Here is a 15,900-nt window from a genome sequence, read left to right on the forward strand (position 1 = left end):
CCCCCCCCCCCCCCACCCCCCCCCCCCCCCACCCCCCCCCCCCCCCACCCCCCCCCCCCCCCACCCCCCCCCCCCCCCACCCCCCCCCCCCCCCACCCCCCCCCCCCCCCACCCCCCCCCCCCCCCACCCCCCCCCCCCCCCACCCCCCCCCCCCCCCACCCCCCCCCCCCCCCACCCCCCCCCCCCCCCACCCCCCCCCCCCCCCACCCCCCCCCCCCCCCACCCCCCCCCCCCCCCACCCCCCCCCCCCCCCACCCCCCCCCCCCCCCACCCCCCCCCCCCCCCACCCCCCCCCCCCCCCACCCCCCCCCCCCCCCACCCCCCCCCCCCCCCACCCCCCCCCCCCCCCACCCCCCCCCCCCCCCACCCCCCCCCCCCCCCACCCCCCCCCCCCCCCACCCCCCCCCCCCCCCACCCCCCCCCCCCCCCACCCCCCCCCCCCCCCACCCCCCCCCCCCCCCACCCCCCCCCCCCCCCACCCCCCCCCCCCCCCACCCCCCCCCCCCCCCACCCCCCCCCCCCCCCACCCCCCCCCCCCCCCACCCCCCCCCCCCCCCACCCCCCCCCCCCCCCACCCCCCCCCCCCCCCACCCCCCCCCCCCCCCACCCCCCCCCCCCCCCACCCCCCCCCCCCCCCACCCCCCCCCCCCCCCACCCCCCCCCCCCCCCACCCCCCCCCCCCCCCACCCCCCCCCCCCCCCACCCCCCCCCCCCCCCACCCCCCCCCCCCCCCACCCCCCCCCCCCCCCACCCCCCCCCCCCCCCACCCCCCCCCCCCCCCACCCCCCCCCCCCCCCACCCCCCCCCCCCCCCACCCCCCCCCCCCCCCACCCCCCCCCCCCCCCACCCCCCCCCCCCCCCACCCCCCCCCCCCCCCACCCCCCCCCCCCCCCACCCCCCCCCCCCCCCACCCCCCCCCCCCCCCACCCCCCCCCCCCCCCACCCCCCCCCCCCCCCACCCCCCCCCCCCCCCACCCCCCCCCCCCCCCACCCCCCCCCCCCCCCACCCCCCCCCCCCCCCACCCCCCCCCCCCCCCACCCCCCCCCCCCCCCACCCCCCCCCCCCCCCACCCCCCCCCCCCCCCACCCCCCCCCCCCCCCACCCCCCCCCCCCCCCACCCCCCCCCCCCCCCACCCCCCCCCCCCCCCACCCCCCCCCCCCCCCACCCCCCCCCCCCCCCACCCCCCCCCCCCCCCACCCCCCCCCCCCCCCACCCCCCCCCCCCCCCACCCCCCCCCCCCCCCACCCCCCCCCCCCCCCACCCCCCCCCCCCCCCACCCCCCCCCCCCCCCACCCCCCCCCCCCCCCACCCCCCCCCCCCCCCACCCCCCCCCCCCCCCACCCCCCCCCCCCCCCACCCCCCCCCCCCCCCACCCCCCCCCCCCCCCACCCCCCCCCCCCCCCACCCCCCCCCCCCCCCACCCCCCCCCCCCCCCACCCCCCCCCCCCCCCACCCCCCCCCCCCCCCACCCCCCCCCCCCCCCACCCCCCCCCCCCCCCACCCCCCCCCCCCCCCACCCCCCCCCCCCCCCACCCCCCCCCCCCCCCACCCCCCCCCCCCCCCACCCCCCCCCCCCCCCACCCCCCCCCCCCCCCACCCCCCCCCCCCCCCACCCCCCCCCCCCCCCACCCCCCCCCCCCCCCACCCCCCCCCCCCCCCACCCCCCCCCCCCCCCACCCCCCCCCCCCCCCACCCCCCCCCCCCCCCACCCCCCCCCCCCCCCACCCCCCCCCCCCCCCACCCCCCCCCCCCCCCACCCCCCCCCCCCCCCACCCCCCCCCCCCCCCACCCCCCCCCCCCCCCACCCCCCCCCCCCCCCACCCCCCCCCCCCCCCACCCCCCCCCCCCCCCACCCCCCCCCCCCCCCACCCCCCCCCCCCCCCACCCCCCCCCCCCCCCACCCCCCCCCCCCCCCACCCCCCCCCCCCCCCACCCCCCCCCCCCCCCACCCCCCCCCCCCCCCACCCCCCCCCCCCCCCACCCCCCCCCCCCCCCACCCCCCCCCCCCCCCACCCCCCCCCCCCCCCACCCCCCCCCCCCCCCACCCCCCCCCCCCCCCACCCCCCCCCCCCCCCACCCCCCCCCCCCCCCACCCCCCCCCCCCCCCACCCCCCCCCCCCCCCACCCCCCCCCCCCCCCACCCCCCCCCCCCCCCACCCCCCCCCCCCCCCACCCCCCCCCCCCCCCACCCCCCCCCCCCCCCACCCCCCCCCCCCCCCACCCCCCCCCCCCCCCACCCCCCCCCCCCCCCACCCCCCCCCCCCCCCACCCCCCCCCCCCCCCACCCCCCCCCCCCCCCACCCCCCCCCCCCCCCACCCCCCCCCCCCCCCACCCCCCCCCCCCCCCACCCCCCCCCCCCCCCACCCCCCCCCCCCCCCACCCCCCCCCCCCCCCACCCCCCCCCCCCCCCACCCCCCCCCCCCCCCACCCCCCCCCCCCCCCACCCCCCCCCCCCCCCACCCCCCCCCCCCCCCACCCCCCCCCCCCCCCACCCCCCCCCCCCCCCACCCCCCCCCCCCCCCACCCCCCCCCCCCCCCACCCCCCCCCCCCCCCACCCCCCCCCCCCCCCACCCCCCCCCCCCCCCACCCCCCCCCCCCCCCACCCCCCCCCCCCCCCACCCCCCCCCCCCCCCACCCCCCCCCCCCCCCACCCCCCCCCCCCCCCACCCCCCCCCCCCCCCACCCCCCCCCCCCCCCACCCCCCCCCCCCCCCACCCCCCCCCCCCCCCACCCCCCCCCCCCCCCACCCCCCCCCCCCCCCACCCCCCCCCCCCCCCACCCCCCCCCCCCCCCACCCCCCCCCCCCCCCACCCCCCCCCCCCCCCACCCCCCCCCCCCCCCACCCCCCCCCCCCCCCACCCCCCCCCCCCCCCACCCCCCCCCCCCCCCACCCCCCCCCCCCCCCACCCCCCCCCCCCCCCACCCCCCCCCCCCCCCACCCCCCCCCCCCCCCACCCCCCCCCCCCCCCACCCCCCCCCCCCCCCACCCCCCCCCCCCCCCACCCCCCCCCCCCCCCACCCCCCCCCCCCCCCACCCCCCCCCCCCCCCACCCCCCCCCCCCCCCACCCCCCCCCCCCCCCACCCCCCCCCCCCCCCACCCCCCCCCCCCCCCACCCCCCCCCCCCCCCACCCCCCCCCCCCCCCACCCCCCCCCCCCCCCACCCCCCCCCCCCCCCACCCCCCCCCCCCCCCACCCCCCCCCCCCCCCACCCCCCCCCCCCCCCACCCCCCCCCCCCCCCACCCCCCCCCCCCCCCACCCCCCCCCCCCCCCACCCCCCCCCCCCCCCACCCCCCCCCCCCCCCACCCCCCCCCCCCCCCACCCCCCCCCCCCCCCACCCCCCCCCCCCCCCACCCCCCCCCCCCCCCACCCCCCCCCCCCCCCACCCCCCCCCCCCCCCACCCCCCCCCCCCCCCACCCCCCCCCCCCCCCACCCCCCCCCCCCCCCACCCCCCCCCCCCCCCACCCCCCCCCCCCCCCACCCCCCCCCCCCCCCACCCCCCCCCCCCCCCACCCCCCCCCCCCCCCACCCCCCCCCCCCCCCACCCCCCCCCCCCCCCACCCCCCCCCCCCCCCACCCCCCCCCCCCCCCACCCCCCCCCCCCCCCACCCCCCCCCCCCCCCACCCCCCCCCCCCCCCACCCCCCCCCCCCCCCACCCCCCCCCCCCCCCACCCCCCCCCCCCCCCACCCCCCCCCCCCCCCACCCCCCCCCCCCCCCACCCCCCCCCCCCCCCACCCCCCCCCCCCCCCACCCCCCCCCCCCCCCACCCCCCCCCCCCCCCACCCCCCCCCCCCCCCACCCCCCCCCCCCCCCACCCCCCCCCCCCCCCACCCCCCCCCCCCCCCACCCCCCCCCCCCCCCACCCCCCCCCCCCCCCACCCCCCCCCCCCCCCACCCCCCCCCCCCCCCACCCCCCCCCCCCCCCACCCCCCCCCCCCCCCACCCCCCCCCCCCCCCACCCCCCCCCCCCCCCACCCCCCCCCCCCCCCACCCCCCCCCCCCCCCACCCCCCCCCCCCCCCACCCCCCCCCCCCCCCACCCCCCCCCCCCCCCACCCCCCCCCCCCCCCACCCCCCCCCCCCCCCACCCCCCCGTGATGGTAGAAATATTTGCAGGGGCTGCTTGAAAGCTTCAAAAATCTTGTGTGGATTTGGGTTCATAAAACTCAGGTGTAGGAGTGATGACAAAAGGAGGGGGAGGTTGAGGCGGGGCGGATAAGAGCACACCTCCCTCCTTGTGGCTAAATAAAAGCTGCAACAGCACAGAGCTTGTCAGAAATGGCATGGCATCAGGCTGATGGGCTCCAGTGTTTGGTTGGGATCCTTGAGCTAGCGCCCTTGAGCTAACTACTCCTGCTAAGTCTAGTGACTGCCCTGCCCACCTCCGTTGAAAACCGAACCTCCTCCTGAGATTCTCACCGACTGCCCATTCAGAGGGAGCATCTGGGGTTCTTCATAAATGTGGCAGAAGTGTGGGGAGCCAGAATTTCTCATTTGGAAGTGCCAGAGTAGCTTCTTGGTCCCAGTGCCCTAGAGCGTTCTGGGCGGCAGGTGTGCGCGCGCTCTCACAGCTCCTGGCAATTCCAGCCTCAACGGCAGCTGTTTGGCTGTGACTCCTCCTAAGCGGTCCAGGTGGATTTCACTGCTTCTGCGGTGCTACTGAACTGCATTGTGTGGTGCAAAGTCAGAGACTCCGCTCCAGAGATGGCACACCGTGGAGGAAGCCTGGCCTGCATCCTCTCAGCAGGCGCCCGATGAGCAACGTGGTGTCAACGTCTGTGCCGTTAATTAGCCTGGAGTAATTACTTCCCCTTGTTTCCATATTCACAATAATTGGTGTTGAGCAGAAGCCCCGTTTCACCCGTTAATGAAAGAGAGCGAGGGAACGTTAGCCCATTAACCATTCTCATAGTGAATCTGGAAGAGCACTTATAAGGGATTCTGCAAGGCAGCGGGTCCACGTTCAGTGGTCTCGGGTAGGTGCTGCTTCACTGCAAACGGCACAGCTGGAGCCTGTGTGCCTGGCTAGATGGCCCCTCACTCCGGCAGCTACTAGCCAGCCCCATACAGTCCATCGGAAAGGGAGCCATTTAAGTACAGACCATTGCGGATTATGAAAGTGGGCAAGCAATTACAGTGTCTGTTTTGTAAAGAGGTTAAATGACACTGGAATAATTGCACATTTGATAGAAGAACACAACTTTTTTCCTCAGATTGGGAGAAAAGAATATTCTCATTTATTCTCAGGAGCAGCAGTGGCGTAGAGGTCAAGAGCAGGTGTACTCTAATCTGGAAGAACTGGGTTTGATTCCCCGCTCTGCCGCTTGAGCAGTGGAGGCTTATCTGGGGAATTCAGATTAGCCTGTGCACTCCCATACACGCAAGCCGGGTGACCTTGGGCTAGTCACAGCTTCTCGGAGCTCTCTCAGCCCCACAGGGTGTTTGTTGTGAGGGGGGAGGGGCAAGGAGATTGTAAGCCCCTTTGAGTCTCCTGCAGGAGAGAAAGGGGGGATATCAATCCAAACTCTTCTCTTCTTCTTCTTCATTCCTTCTCTCCTTATCGTGAACTGATCTTAGGGAGAGACAGTGGCTTAGTGGTACATCACCTACTTTACCTCCCAAGGATCTCAGTCTCCAATGGAAGGGTCTCAGGTTGCTGCCTCTTTGGTATATGTTAGACCACACACAATCGATTTAATTTCCATCCACCTACCTCACAGGGTGTTTGTTGTGAAGGAGGAAGAGAAAGGAGTTTGTCAGCCCCTTTGAGTCTCCTTACAGGAGAGAAAGGGGGGATATAAATCCAACTCTTCTTCTTCATCATCATCTGTTCTCAGAATTAGGCAAGGGCCAACCACAGTTAGTGCTTTAGACCACTCTAGAATTATACCCTTCTAAGTCCATTGTTTTCACTGGGCTTAGAAAGGTGGGACTCTGTTTAGGATTACGCTGTTAGGCCGCCTATCTGTTGATCGATCTATCAGTATATTGTTCATCCCCAAATATACGTTTATTTGTAGATCATTTTTTGCCCGAACTGCTCTCAAGGTGCAATTAAAAATGAAAAGATTCACAGTTAAACTGATACAGGTCTAAATCGATCTACAAAATCAATAGTTGAAGGAGCTGCAAACCTAATCATAACAACCTCCAGGCACACAGAGCAGGGTGTCAGTAAGCAGGGCGAAAAAAGAAAGTAAACTTACTTATTCTGAATAATGAAGGAACGGTTTAAGATTTCACTCCCCTCTTAAAAGAATGAAGAAAGACTGGGCCTGCAAAATCTCCAGTGGGAAGGATAGTTAAAGAATTGGGGCCATCACAGGAAAAGCCCCGCTGCTTATTGAGGACATCTTAGTATCCATCGATCGTACGTAGAGCAGGGCTTCATTCTCACATTCTAGCATGTTGTGATTAAACTCCTTCAAAGAGCAAGCACCCACGTAATCAGTTGTGAAATCAGAGCATGCTGCATATTTGCTGCGAATGGTACTGGCAGTCTGTGGATTGCGACTGTGGTTTAATTTGAGCGAAGAGAAGAGGCTGTCGTTCATTTGAAAACTTCATTCTTTAAGTGTCAAAGGTGCTAGGTTGAAACCCCCAGCGTCTCCGGTTTCAGAGGATCTCAGGCAGTTGAGCTGAGAGACTCCTCTAGACCTTTTAGAGCTGCCACAAGTCAGACAGTAATGGTCAGCAATGGTTTAGTGGTCTGGATTAGTATAAGGGTTTAGTGGTCGATGGTTTAGTGGTCTGGATTAGTATAAGGTTTAGTGGTTGATGGTTTAGTGGTCTGGATTAGTATAAGGGAGGGAGGACGAGATTCCCCCCTCCTTGAGTTGCACAGGTCTCCAGACTGGATTCATATAATATTTCCATCAGTTGCTGATATGATCAGCCAACAGAAGACTGCATATTGTCTTCGCTTTTGGTTTTGAGGGTTTGCTAGAGGCACCTAGCTGGTCACTGTGAAAAACAGACTATTGAACTACATAGACCAGGGGTGTCAAATTCACGGGCCTCCAGATGTTCATGAACTACAATTCCCATCAGTCCCTCCCAATATGAGCATTGGCTAATTGGCAAGGGCTGATGGGAATTGTAGTTCATGAACATCTGGAGGGTTGCAAATTTGACACCTGTGACACAGACCCTCTGTCTGATCCCGTGGGCCATTCACCTTTTTCCCGTTCTCTTGCTTTTCTGTTGTTCTGTAGGTATGTTGGAGAACTGATTTCTGATTCAGAGGCAGACGTACGTGAAGAAGACTCCTATCTCTTTGACCTTGACAATAAGGTAGTGTATGGGGGAGGGATGGGGGCGGGGATGGGGTTTGTAAGAGGCTCCCAGGACAAATGCAAGTGTTAAAATGAATTCTCTCTCCCATTTCACTGGACAGAGCAGATGTGTGTGACAAGAAGCTCTTTGCACCTTTGGAAAAAGTGCAATCCCATTAGACCATTGAATGTGGGTTGAGACGCTCAAGGGACTTGATAGTTGGGGGGGTGGGAGTGAGGTGGGGAGGAGGATCTTTTATCATTTCACTGGTTCAGGAATCACATGGGTCGATTGTTGCTTTGCATGACTCTTAGCCACAGTTAACAAGAGAGCGAAATCAGCTATTAGTCTTGTAACTATGATCTCTGCAGCCATCCTTCCCCCCCCCCCCCCCCCCCCACACACACACACACTTTTCAGATGTCAGTACTTTCAGGCTTGATCTTTGGACTGAGCTACCATCTTGGTACTAAAGATGGTCCCCTCATTCGCATTACAGTCGAAGCTGCCCGATATATATATACACACACCCCTAGGGGGCATACATTGAAAATGCTGGGGGGGAGAATTAGGACTAATAAAAGGAAACACTTCTTCACGCAACGTGTGATTGGTGTTTGGAATATGCTGCCACAGGAGGTGGTGATGGCCACTAACCTGGATATAGCTTTAAAAGGGGCTTGGACAGATTTATGGAGGAGAAAAGTCGGTTATGGCTACTTCAATCTTGATCCTCCTTGATCTGAGATTGCAAATGCCCTCAACAGACCAGGTGGATCGGGGAGCAACAGCATGAGAGGGAGCCATTAAGGCGTTACATCCTACATGTGAGCTCCCCAAGGCACCTGGTGGGCCACTGCGAGTAGCAGAGAGCTGGACTAGATGGACTCTGGTCTGATCCAGCTGGCTTGTTCTTATGTTCTTATGTTCTAGTCCTCAACCAACGGTGTCTTTTATGCTCTGCTAAGAATTCTGTACAAGTAAGGGAGGTTTCCATGGCTTCTGAATGGGCTGCCCTCTTCTGCTGAAGGGCAGGAGTTCGGGGAGTTTGTTTAATTCCTTTGTCTATTAAAAAAAGGGGAGTTTTTATCAGGGAAAGGAAGAAAACATATTCGCTCTCTTGATGTTAAGTCCAATTTATTTCCTGTTTTGACATTTGCACAGGAGCCAGCTCTCTCAGGTATGGCAGAGGAAATGTGAAAATGTTAGGTTGTTGCCTTCAGAAGGACGGGGTGTGCGCACAATGCAACCTGTGCTCGAGACTTTTCCCCTAGTGAGGATTAAACAGCAGCGGACCACTGCTCTTTGCTATGCAGGAGAGAATAAACACCAGCTCTTGCAAATTCCGGTGGAATTGCCATGCTGTTTCAAACCTGTTCCCGTTATTTCAAGGGCGATGCAACCTGAACGGCATATGCTCGTGTGGCATCACGAGATGTACCAACCTTGAGGTTCGAGGGGTCGTTCGTTTCACAGCAGTGCAGATGGCTGTTTGTTGCAGGAGATACTTCAAATGCTCATCAGAATAAAGAAGGATAATCTGTAGTTTGGAACGCAGGGAAAAGGAGAGGAAGGCCTTTTGGTTGCAGCCCAGTGAGATGCTAGTAGAGTGATCCCTGAGAAGCAACTCACCCCAAAAGGGCAAGGCGTACTCTGTGAAGTGATGTCTCTTCAATGAGTGTCTGTAATTAAGGACTGCCGCTTGCTGTTTTCTGCCACAATAATTTTTTTAAAATGCCCTGAGAAAGTCCGGCAGTCTTAGGGAAGCCCAAAGTTACTCTTTCTGCTCCTGGAGTAATTTGCTTTCTCACTTCTGTTGTGGAATCAGAGGCCCCTTCCACACACGCAAAATAATGCGTTTTCAAACCACTTTCAGAACTGTTTGCAAGTAGATTTTGCTATTCCGCGCAGCTTCAAAGAGCACTGAAAGCAGTTTGAAAGTGCATTATTCTGCATGTGCGGAATGAGCCTGAAGGTTCCAGATACTTTGCAGCCTCTGGTTTGGCATTATTCAGCAGTCCCGTTCAGTTTAAGAAGAAGCCAGACTTAAGCCTGCCTCCCAAAAAATGGAATAGGAGGACCATAATTCTGCACATGGAGAGCATCCCTGCTCTTGCCCTCGGAGACATTTTCGTCTGACTCCAAGCACAGAAATTGTGCGAGGAAGTGACTCCTTCCTGAATTCGAGACTGTAATTCCCAGTTAGTTTTGGTCATTCCCAATCTCCCTAGTCCAGGGGTCTGCAACCTGCGGCTCTCCAGATGTTCATGGACTACAATTCCCATCAGCCCCTGCCAGCATGGCCAATTGGGGGTGATGGGAATTGTAGTCCACGAACATCTGGAGAGCCACAGGTTGCAGACCCCTTCCCTAGTCCTTTGGCCTGTAAATGGTGACGTGTCCTTGTGATTTTTGACATTATTTAGAGATGCCTCCAGAAGCCTGTCTAACATGGATATTGTCTCTGCCTTTTGCCAGGATGGAGAGGTGTACTGCATAGATGCCCGCTTCTACGGCAACATCAGTCGCTTCATAAACCACCTTTGTGAGCCAAACCTCATCCCCGTGCGAGTGTTCATGACCCACCAGGACCTGCGCTTTCCCAGAATTGCCTTCTTCAGCAGCAGAAGCATCCAAGCGGGAGAGGAGATTGGGTATGTCCTGGCCTTGAAAGAACAGGAGGGGGTAGCAAGGGAAAGAGGGTCACCTTGGTGGTTTTTTGGGTCGCCTTTGTGCTGCTCTCACTGGGCATATTTCACTGAACAGCAACTCAGGGTATCCTTCCTAGCAAAATAAAGAAAGGCTGTTCAAACATGGCTTGTTCCTGAAGGAGGAGGAGTTGGATTTATATCCCCCCTTTCTCTCCTGTACGAGACTCAAAGGGGCTCCTTTCCCCTCCCCCCTCACAACAAACAAGGTGGGTGGGACTGAGAGAGCTCTGAAGAACTGTGACTAGCCCAAGGTCACCCAGCTGGCGTGTGTGGGAGTGCACAGGCTAATCTGAATTCCCCAGATAAGTCTCCACAGCTCAAACAGCAGAGCGGGGAATCAAACCCAGTTCCTCCAGATTAGAGTGCACCTGCTCTTAACCACTACGCCACTGCTGCGTTGAGTCAAATTATGTGGTCTGCATCTAAACAATTGCAAATGGTCTGCTTGTGAGGGCTGTGCGGCATCGCCAAAGGTGCTGAAGAACAAGAGCAGACGCCTTCCAGTTCTCTGCTGGCTGTGCTCACAGATGCAGCAGTCGAATTCTTCTGCGAGGACCATTCTGTCCTTTGTCGCTTCTTCCAGATGAAAGCCGTGTGCGTGCTTATTAGCACAAGTCAAGAGGGAAAGATAAAATCTGGATTAGCTCTCAAGAAGAACATAATAGGTGAAAATGAACAAAAAGATCTGCTTTAGACTGAGCCGGTTTGTTCGACTCAACCAGTTCACCCTTCTGGTTGTGTGCCACCCCATTAGTTTCAGAAATCTTGCTGCGCTCCTCACTTGGAGGAGGCCAGATTAAATAAAGGAAAAGGAAAAACCAAGGGGCTTGATGAAACGTGCTCTTTGGAGCCATTTTGTCTGTATCCTGCCCCACTGTACATCCTTGCCCATGTTATGCTAATGCAACCACTTTGCAAGGCACTGGAGTTTCCTGAATGGAATGGCCTCTTGGTTCCACCGTGCCTAAGTCTGAAACCTCTGCTTTCAATTTTCCAGCCTCGCAACTGGCACCGAGCTTCTTCCCTGAAACGCTATGGCCGCTGCCTCCCCAGTTTCTCGGAAAAGGCACCACTGTGTGAACTGCCTCTTTGCTCTGGGTTGCCGTAGTGGACAAAAGAGGGAGTGTGGGAGGGATAATGGAGGAGCGCTTTGCAGGCCTCATCTGTGTTTCTAGGCTGAGGCTGTGTTTTGGACGAGGCTTAGGCTGCTCTGCAAATTACCCTTGGCCTTGGCAGCCATCAAACTAGATGGAGCGTAGTGAACATGTTGAGTGATCTAACGAATACTTGAAAACCATCAGGGGTTGCAGCCTCAGGGAACCCAAGGTCTGGCAAGCCCCCAGCAAGCCTCGGTACCTGTTTAATGGCCTGTAGTCGGTTTGGAACGTCACAAGTGGCAGAATAAAGCAACAGCGGCCCTCATGGCTGAGGTGTCTCCGTGGAAACAAGCAGGCTGGCATTCAGGGGATGCAAGTATAAGTCAGTGCTGCGAGATTCTTCTAGTGGTAGCTATTTCGCCAGGTGACTGACTTGGCAGCAAAACAGGATGCCTGTTTGCAGCAAAACAGGACTCTCCATGGCTTGTCACCCAGACTCCAAATTTATGAGAGAGCAACAATATGTTCTGTTCTTTGACTGCACTTTCCCTCTGCCCTTTCTCTGAGGATCTAAGGGCAGCACATGAGGTTCTTCCCCCTCTATTATGCTCACAACATCCATGGGGTTAGGCAGAGCAAAGTATGTGACCAGTTTAGGGTCACCCTGAAAGCTGGTGTGAAGGAGATGGGATTTCCCTAGTCCAGCATTTTAATGCCAGAACGAGCTGTTGTGAAGTCTGTCGTCCATCTTGCGTTTCCGGAAGTCCCTGAATCTTGAATGAGTTTGGAAATGAAGGACTATCTGATAATGAGATAAAGGGAATGGAGGAGGAAGCTGCAGCTTTTGTCCGGCTTCTCTGTCCAGGAAATGTAAATATGCAATGTGAACCTATGCATGCCTACTCAGAAGTTACCCTGTTTCCCCGCAAATAAGACCTACCCCAAAAGTAAGCCCTAGCGTGATTTTTCAGGATTTTTGGAGGATGCTTAAAATAGAAACCCTACTTCAAAAATAAGCCCTAATTACAGATGCAAATGCCTTAGCAGACCAGGTGGTCAGGAGCAGCAGCAGCAGAAGGCCACTTCTTTCACATCCTGCACGTGAGCTCCCAAAGGCACCTGGTGGGCCACTGCGAGTGGCAGAGTGCTGGACTAGATGGACTCTGGTCTGATCCAGCAGGCTAGTTCTTAGCCCTCCGGGGGAGGGCGGTCTATAAACTCAATTAACAACAACAACAACAACAACAACAACAATAATAATAATAAAGTTATTATGTTCTTATGTTCTTATTCCCTGGCACAGCTGATCTGGTCACATGGGGGGGGCGCAAAATCATGGGAAAAAATTAGACATCCCCTGAAAATAAGCCCTAACACATCTTTTGGAGCAAAAATTAATATAGACCCTGTCTTATTTTCGGGGAAACACGGGGAGCCGCATATTTTTATTTTATTTATTATTGGATTTATACCACGCTCTTTCCTGACCAAGACTGGGCTCAGGGCGGCTGACAGTTTCAGAAATTAAAAGCAATCGAATAGTTTGTGTACAATTAAGCCACAACGTTTAAAATAACTCATTGATGCCCCTGTTTCATTTCATCGCCTGGGTGACCAACCAAGGAGAAACATAAAGAAGAGAATCAAAACCAAAAGTCAGATCCTATTACTAAAGAGATAAGATGAAGAAGAATAAAGGTACATAATAATAGTGTGGGTAGGGAGGCCAGAAAAGATGCCGGCCGTAGGCCTGGCAGAACATCCGCGTCTTATAGGCTCTGCAGAATTGTGCCAGATCTCGCCGGGCCCAAGCCTCCGTTGTCAGAGCATTCCACCAGTAGAGTTCAGTGGGGCTTATTCTCAGATAAGGAGGTCTAGGGTGGCTCTTTTCAATAGACAGCAGATAGCTCAAGAGGTCTGTGGGGAGATGTTCCCCATTCATACATCTTTGTGTCACTCTGTCTTCATTCCCTCTCTCCTTATCGTGAATTGATCTTAGGGAGAGACAGTGGCTTACTGGGACATCACTTACTTTGCCTCCCAAGGATCTCAGTCTCCAACGGAAGGGTCTCAGGGAGCAGGGGTTGCTGCCTCTTTGGTATATGTTAGACCACACATCGTCGATTTAATTTCCATCCAAGGCAGGTCTGCCAAGGGGTGGTCTTTTGAAAGGTTTCCTGATGAATATGGACTTTGTAGGATTCGCGATATAAACCTTAGATATCTGTAGAAACACCATTAGTATTTTTGACCTATATAAAGCATACCGGACTGTAAATGAGATTGTGTGTAGGGATATTAGAACTGTATGTGCGAGGAGTGCTGATCTCTGAAGAAGGTCCAGTGGGATCAAAATGCGTCAGGAATTTTTGGGGTAGATTCTGGGATATTTTACGTATGATCCTAACAATTGAGATCTTGTGCATATTTGTGGTATGTTTTGTGATATCTTGATATTTTATGTGTTTTTAGTTATTGATGTATATTATCTGTTGAGATTTTGATGTGTAGTTTCCTATTAAGAGTTCAGCACAGTGCAGAGTTCAGCACAGTGCAATAAAATGTGTATTTAATATATATTTAACAGTTATATATTGGACTTCTCAACCTCTTTGATTCCTAGATTGTTTTTCTAGCTGAGTCCCCCCCCCCCCTTCTTTGGCTGCTAAAGGAACTTTCTTTAGCCAAGACCCACCGCCATGTTGAAGAATAGACTGCACTGGGCTACCTAACAGTAGCATGAAGGAAGGTTTTGGCTCAGTGGTCGAGAGAGCGCTTTGCTGGCATGCTGAAGGCTCCACATGTAGTTTATATCAGCAGAGTAGAGCGGAGCTACCCACAGTAGACAAGGAGGTCTAGTAGTCCAACTTCATACACTCACAGCAGCCTCCTACCTTCTTAGGAATAAGACATTTCACACAAGATGGTCTTTCCACAGGAAGGCTTTACTTGTTAGTTGCAGCATAACACTACACAATACACTGTGCAAAGTTCTAAAGCTACACAGGACTCAGCACTAAGGTAAGGAAGAAGCCTAAAGATACATATAGAGTTCTATACACTGCCTTTATAATGGTTCAAACTAGCACTTCGCCCAGCAACAGTCTTCCGTAAGAACAGAGTCACAGTCTCTTGCATCTATCACCTTAAAGGTCGACTATCTCAAGTTGCTCCAGACTCTCTGGTTCCGGTTCTGTTGGTGACCCAGCTATCTGCGACCTAGGAGATGAGCCCTCTTTTTTCACATACCATAACAGTTTAGTGAATGGATATTAGAAAGCAAGTGCTGGAAAGTGGCTTTCTATGCATAAGACCTCGGAGAGCGGCTGCCAGACACAGTGGAGAACAATGACCTAAGATAGCTGGATTTGGTATCGGGCACCTTCACATATCCCTTTGATTTCTACAGCTTTGAGACATTCCTGCCCTTGAGTGGGACACACATCCAACCGTAGCGCCTTCCCTCATTTTGGTCTTCTTTCTTTCTTGTAGGTTTGACTATGGCGAGAGGTTCTGGGACATCAAGGGCAAATATTTCAGTTGTCAGTGCGGCTCCCCCAAATGCAGGCACTCCAGCGCCGCCCTCGCTTACCGGCAAGCAAGTACGTCGTCGTCGTCATCCTCCCAGGAGGCAGCAGAGAACGGACTCCCGGATACCAGCTCCACAGCAGTGGTGGTGGCTGCCCCGTTTTGAGGGCCTCTTTCAGCTTTCCCCAAATGCACAGATTGTATGAATTTCTCCATCAAGAAAGGGTAACCTGGGAAAAGGAAGCCTATGAGCTTGAGACACTCTGGCTCCAGGCACTGCTGTGATTGTTACTTGAGGAACGAATGAAAGCCTCGCGCTGTCGCCCCGACCCAACATGCCTACGATGTGCCAGGAAGCGGCTAGCTTGACAGCGTGTGTCCGGGGGCGGCTGCTCCCGCTTGTTCCACGCTGAGTGACCCACACGGCCTCTCTTAATGTGACGCGTGTTCTCCGAGCCAAGAGAGAGTCTTCCCCCACCCCCGCCTCCCTCTTGGAAGGAAGAAAATTGAATGGACTGTTTATGCCAAGTATCTCCAGTTCGCTTGTAATAAACTCTGCATACTTGATGAAACCCTTTTTTCAAAGCCAAGGCCTGCTCTTTTGGCACAGCTCTGGGGGGCTTTGCTAGCAGCTGAACCTTAACTTTCTCTTTCCTTGCTCGTTGCCCTGGAATTGAAACCGTATCGTCTCACGAACAGGTGCCTGCCAGTGACCTAATCCAGTGCGTTAGACATCTGCGCTCTCCTCTCCTGCATCTACCTTTGATTTCTCCAGGCCTGGCAGATATTTCTCATGAGTCCTACCAGGGCTTCTCCGTTACAAACTGTCTCTTGGGGCATGTTGCTTTTCTCAGTGTTTCCCTCCTCCCCACCCCCACCCCCCCACCAGCGGGTGTATTTCCCTCTTCCATTATGCTATGAAGCGTACAGGGAATTAATTTACATGACACTAACTTCTAAAACGAAAGGAGCTTCTTTTTAAAAATTAAAAGAAAAACATCGAAAGGAAACTGGCATTTACAGTGTCCCCGTTCAGGGCGTTTCTCAAGCGGCTGCTGAAACCGGGCCCTCCAAGGACACGGCGCTGCGAGAAGACGACCGGTGCCATCCCTTCTCTCCGACCCCGGCCCCCCCCTCCATGTTTATTCTAAAGTTACACATAATGATGTTGGAATGAACTGATTTATTTTTTACCATTTGAGGGTTGAACATTAAGAAAAAAGAAAAAATCCAAAACGAACCCACCACTGTCCCTCACCCCAAGTAACTAAAACGGTGCTG

The 15,900-nt window shown here is 59.4% G+C and overlaps 1 protein-coding gene across 1 annotated transcript in view; it reads left to right on the plus strand.

Moving 5' to 3' along the window:
* EHMT1 (euchromatic histone lysine methyltransferase 1) overlaps nucleotides 1-15,610 on the plus strand; it is an 86,757-nt gene extending 71,147 nt beyond the window's left edge. The window contains exons 21-23 of the mRNA XM_048512144.1: nucleotides 7,131-7,301; nucleotides 9,762-9,937; nucleotides 14,584-15,610. Coding sequence (XP_048368101.1) covers nucleotides 7,131-7,301; nucleotides 9,762-9,937; nucleotides 14,584-14,785 — 549 coding nt within the window. The 3' untranslated portion in view covers nucleotides 14,786-15,610. The remainder of the gene's footprint in view (nucleotides 1-7,130; nucleotides 7,302-9,761; nucleotides 9,938-14,583) is intronic.
* The last annotated feature ends 290 nt before the right edge of the window (nucleotides 15,611-15,900 follow it).

This window comes from Sphaerodactylus townsendi, linkage group LG12 (assembly GCF_021028975.2).
Source record: "Sphaerodactylus townsendi isolate TG3544 linkage group LG12, MPM_Stown_v2.3, whole genome shotgun sequence".
Classification (NCBI taxonomy): domain Eukaryota; kingdom Metazoa; phylum Chordata; class Lepidosauria; order Squamata; family Sphaerodactylidae; genus Sphaerodactylus; species Sphaerodactylus townsendi.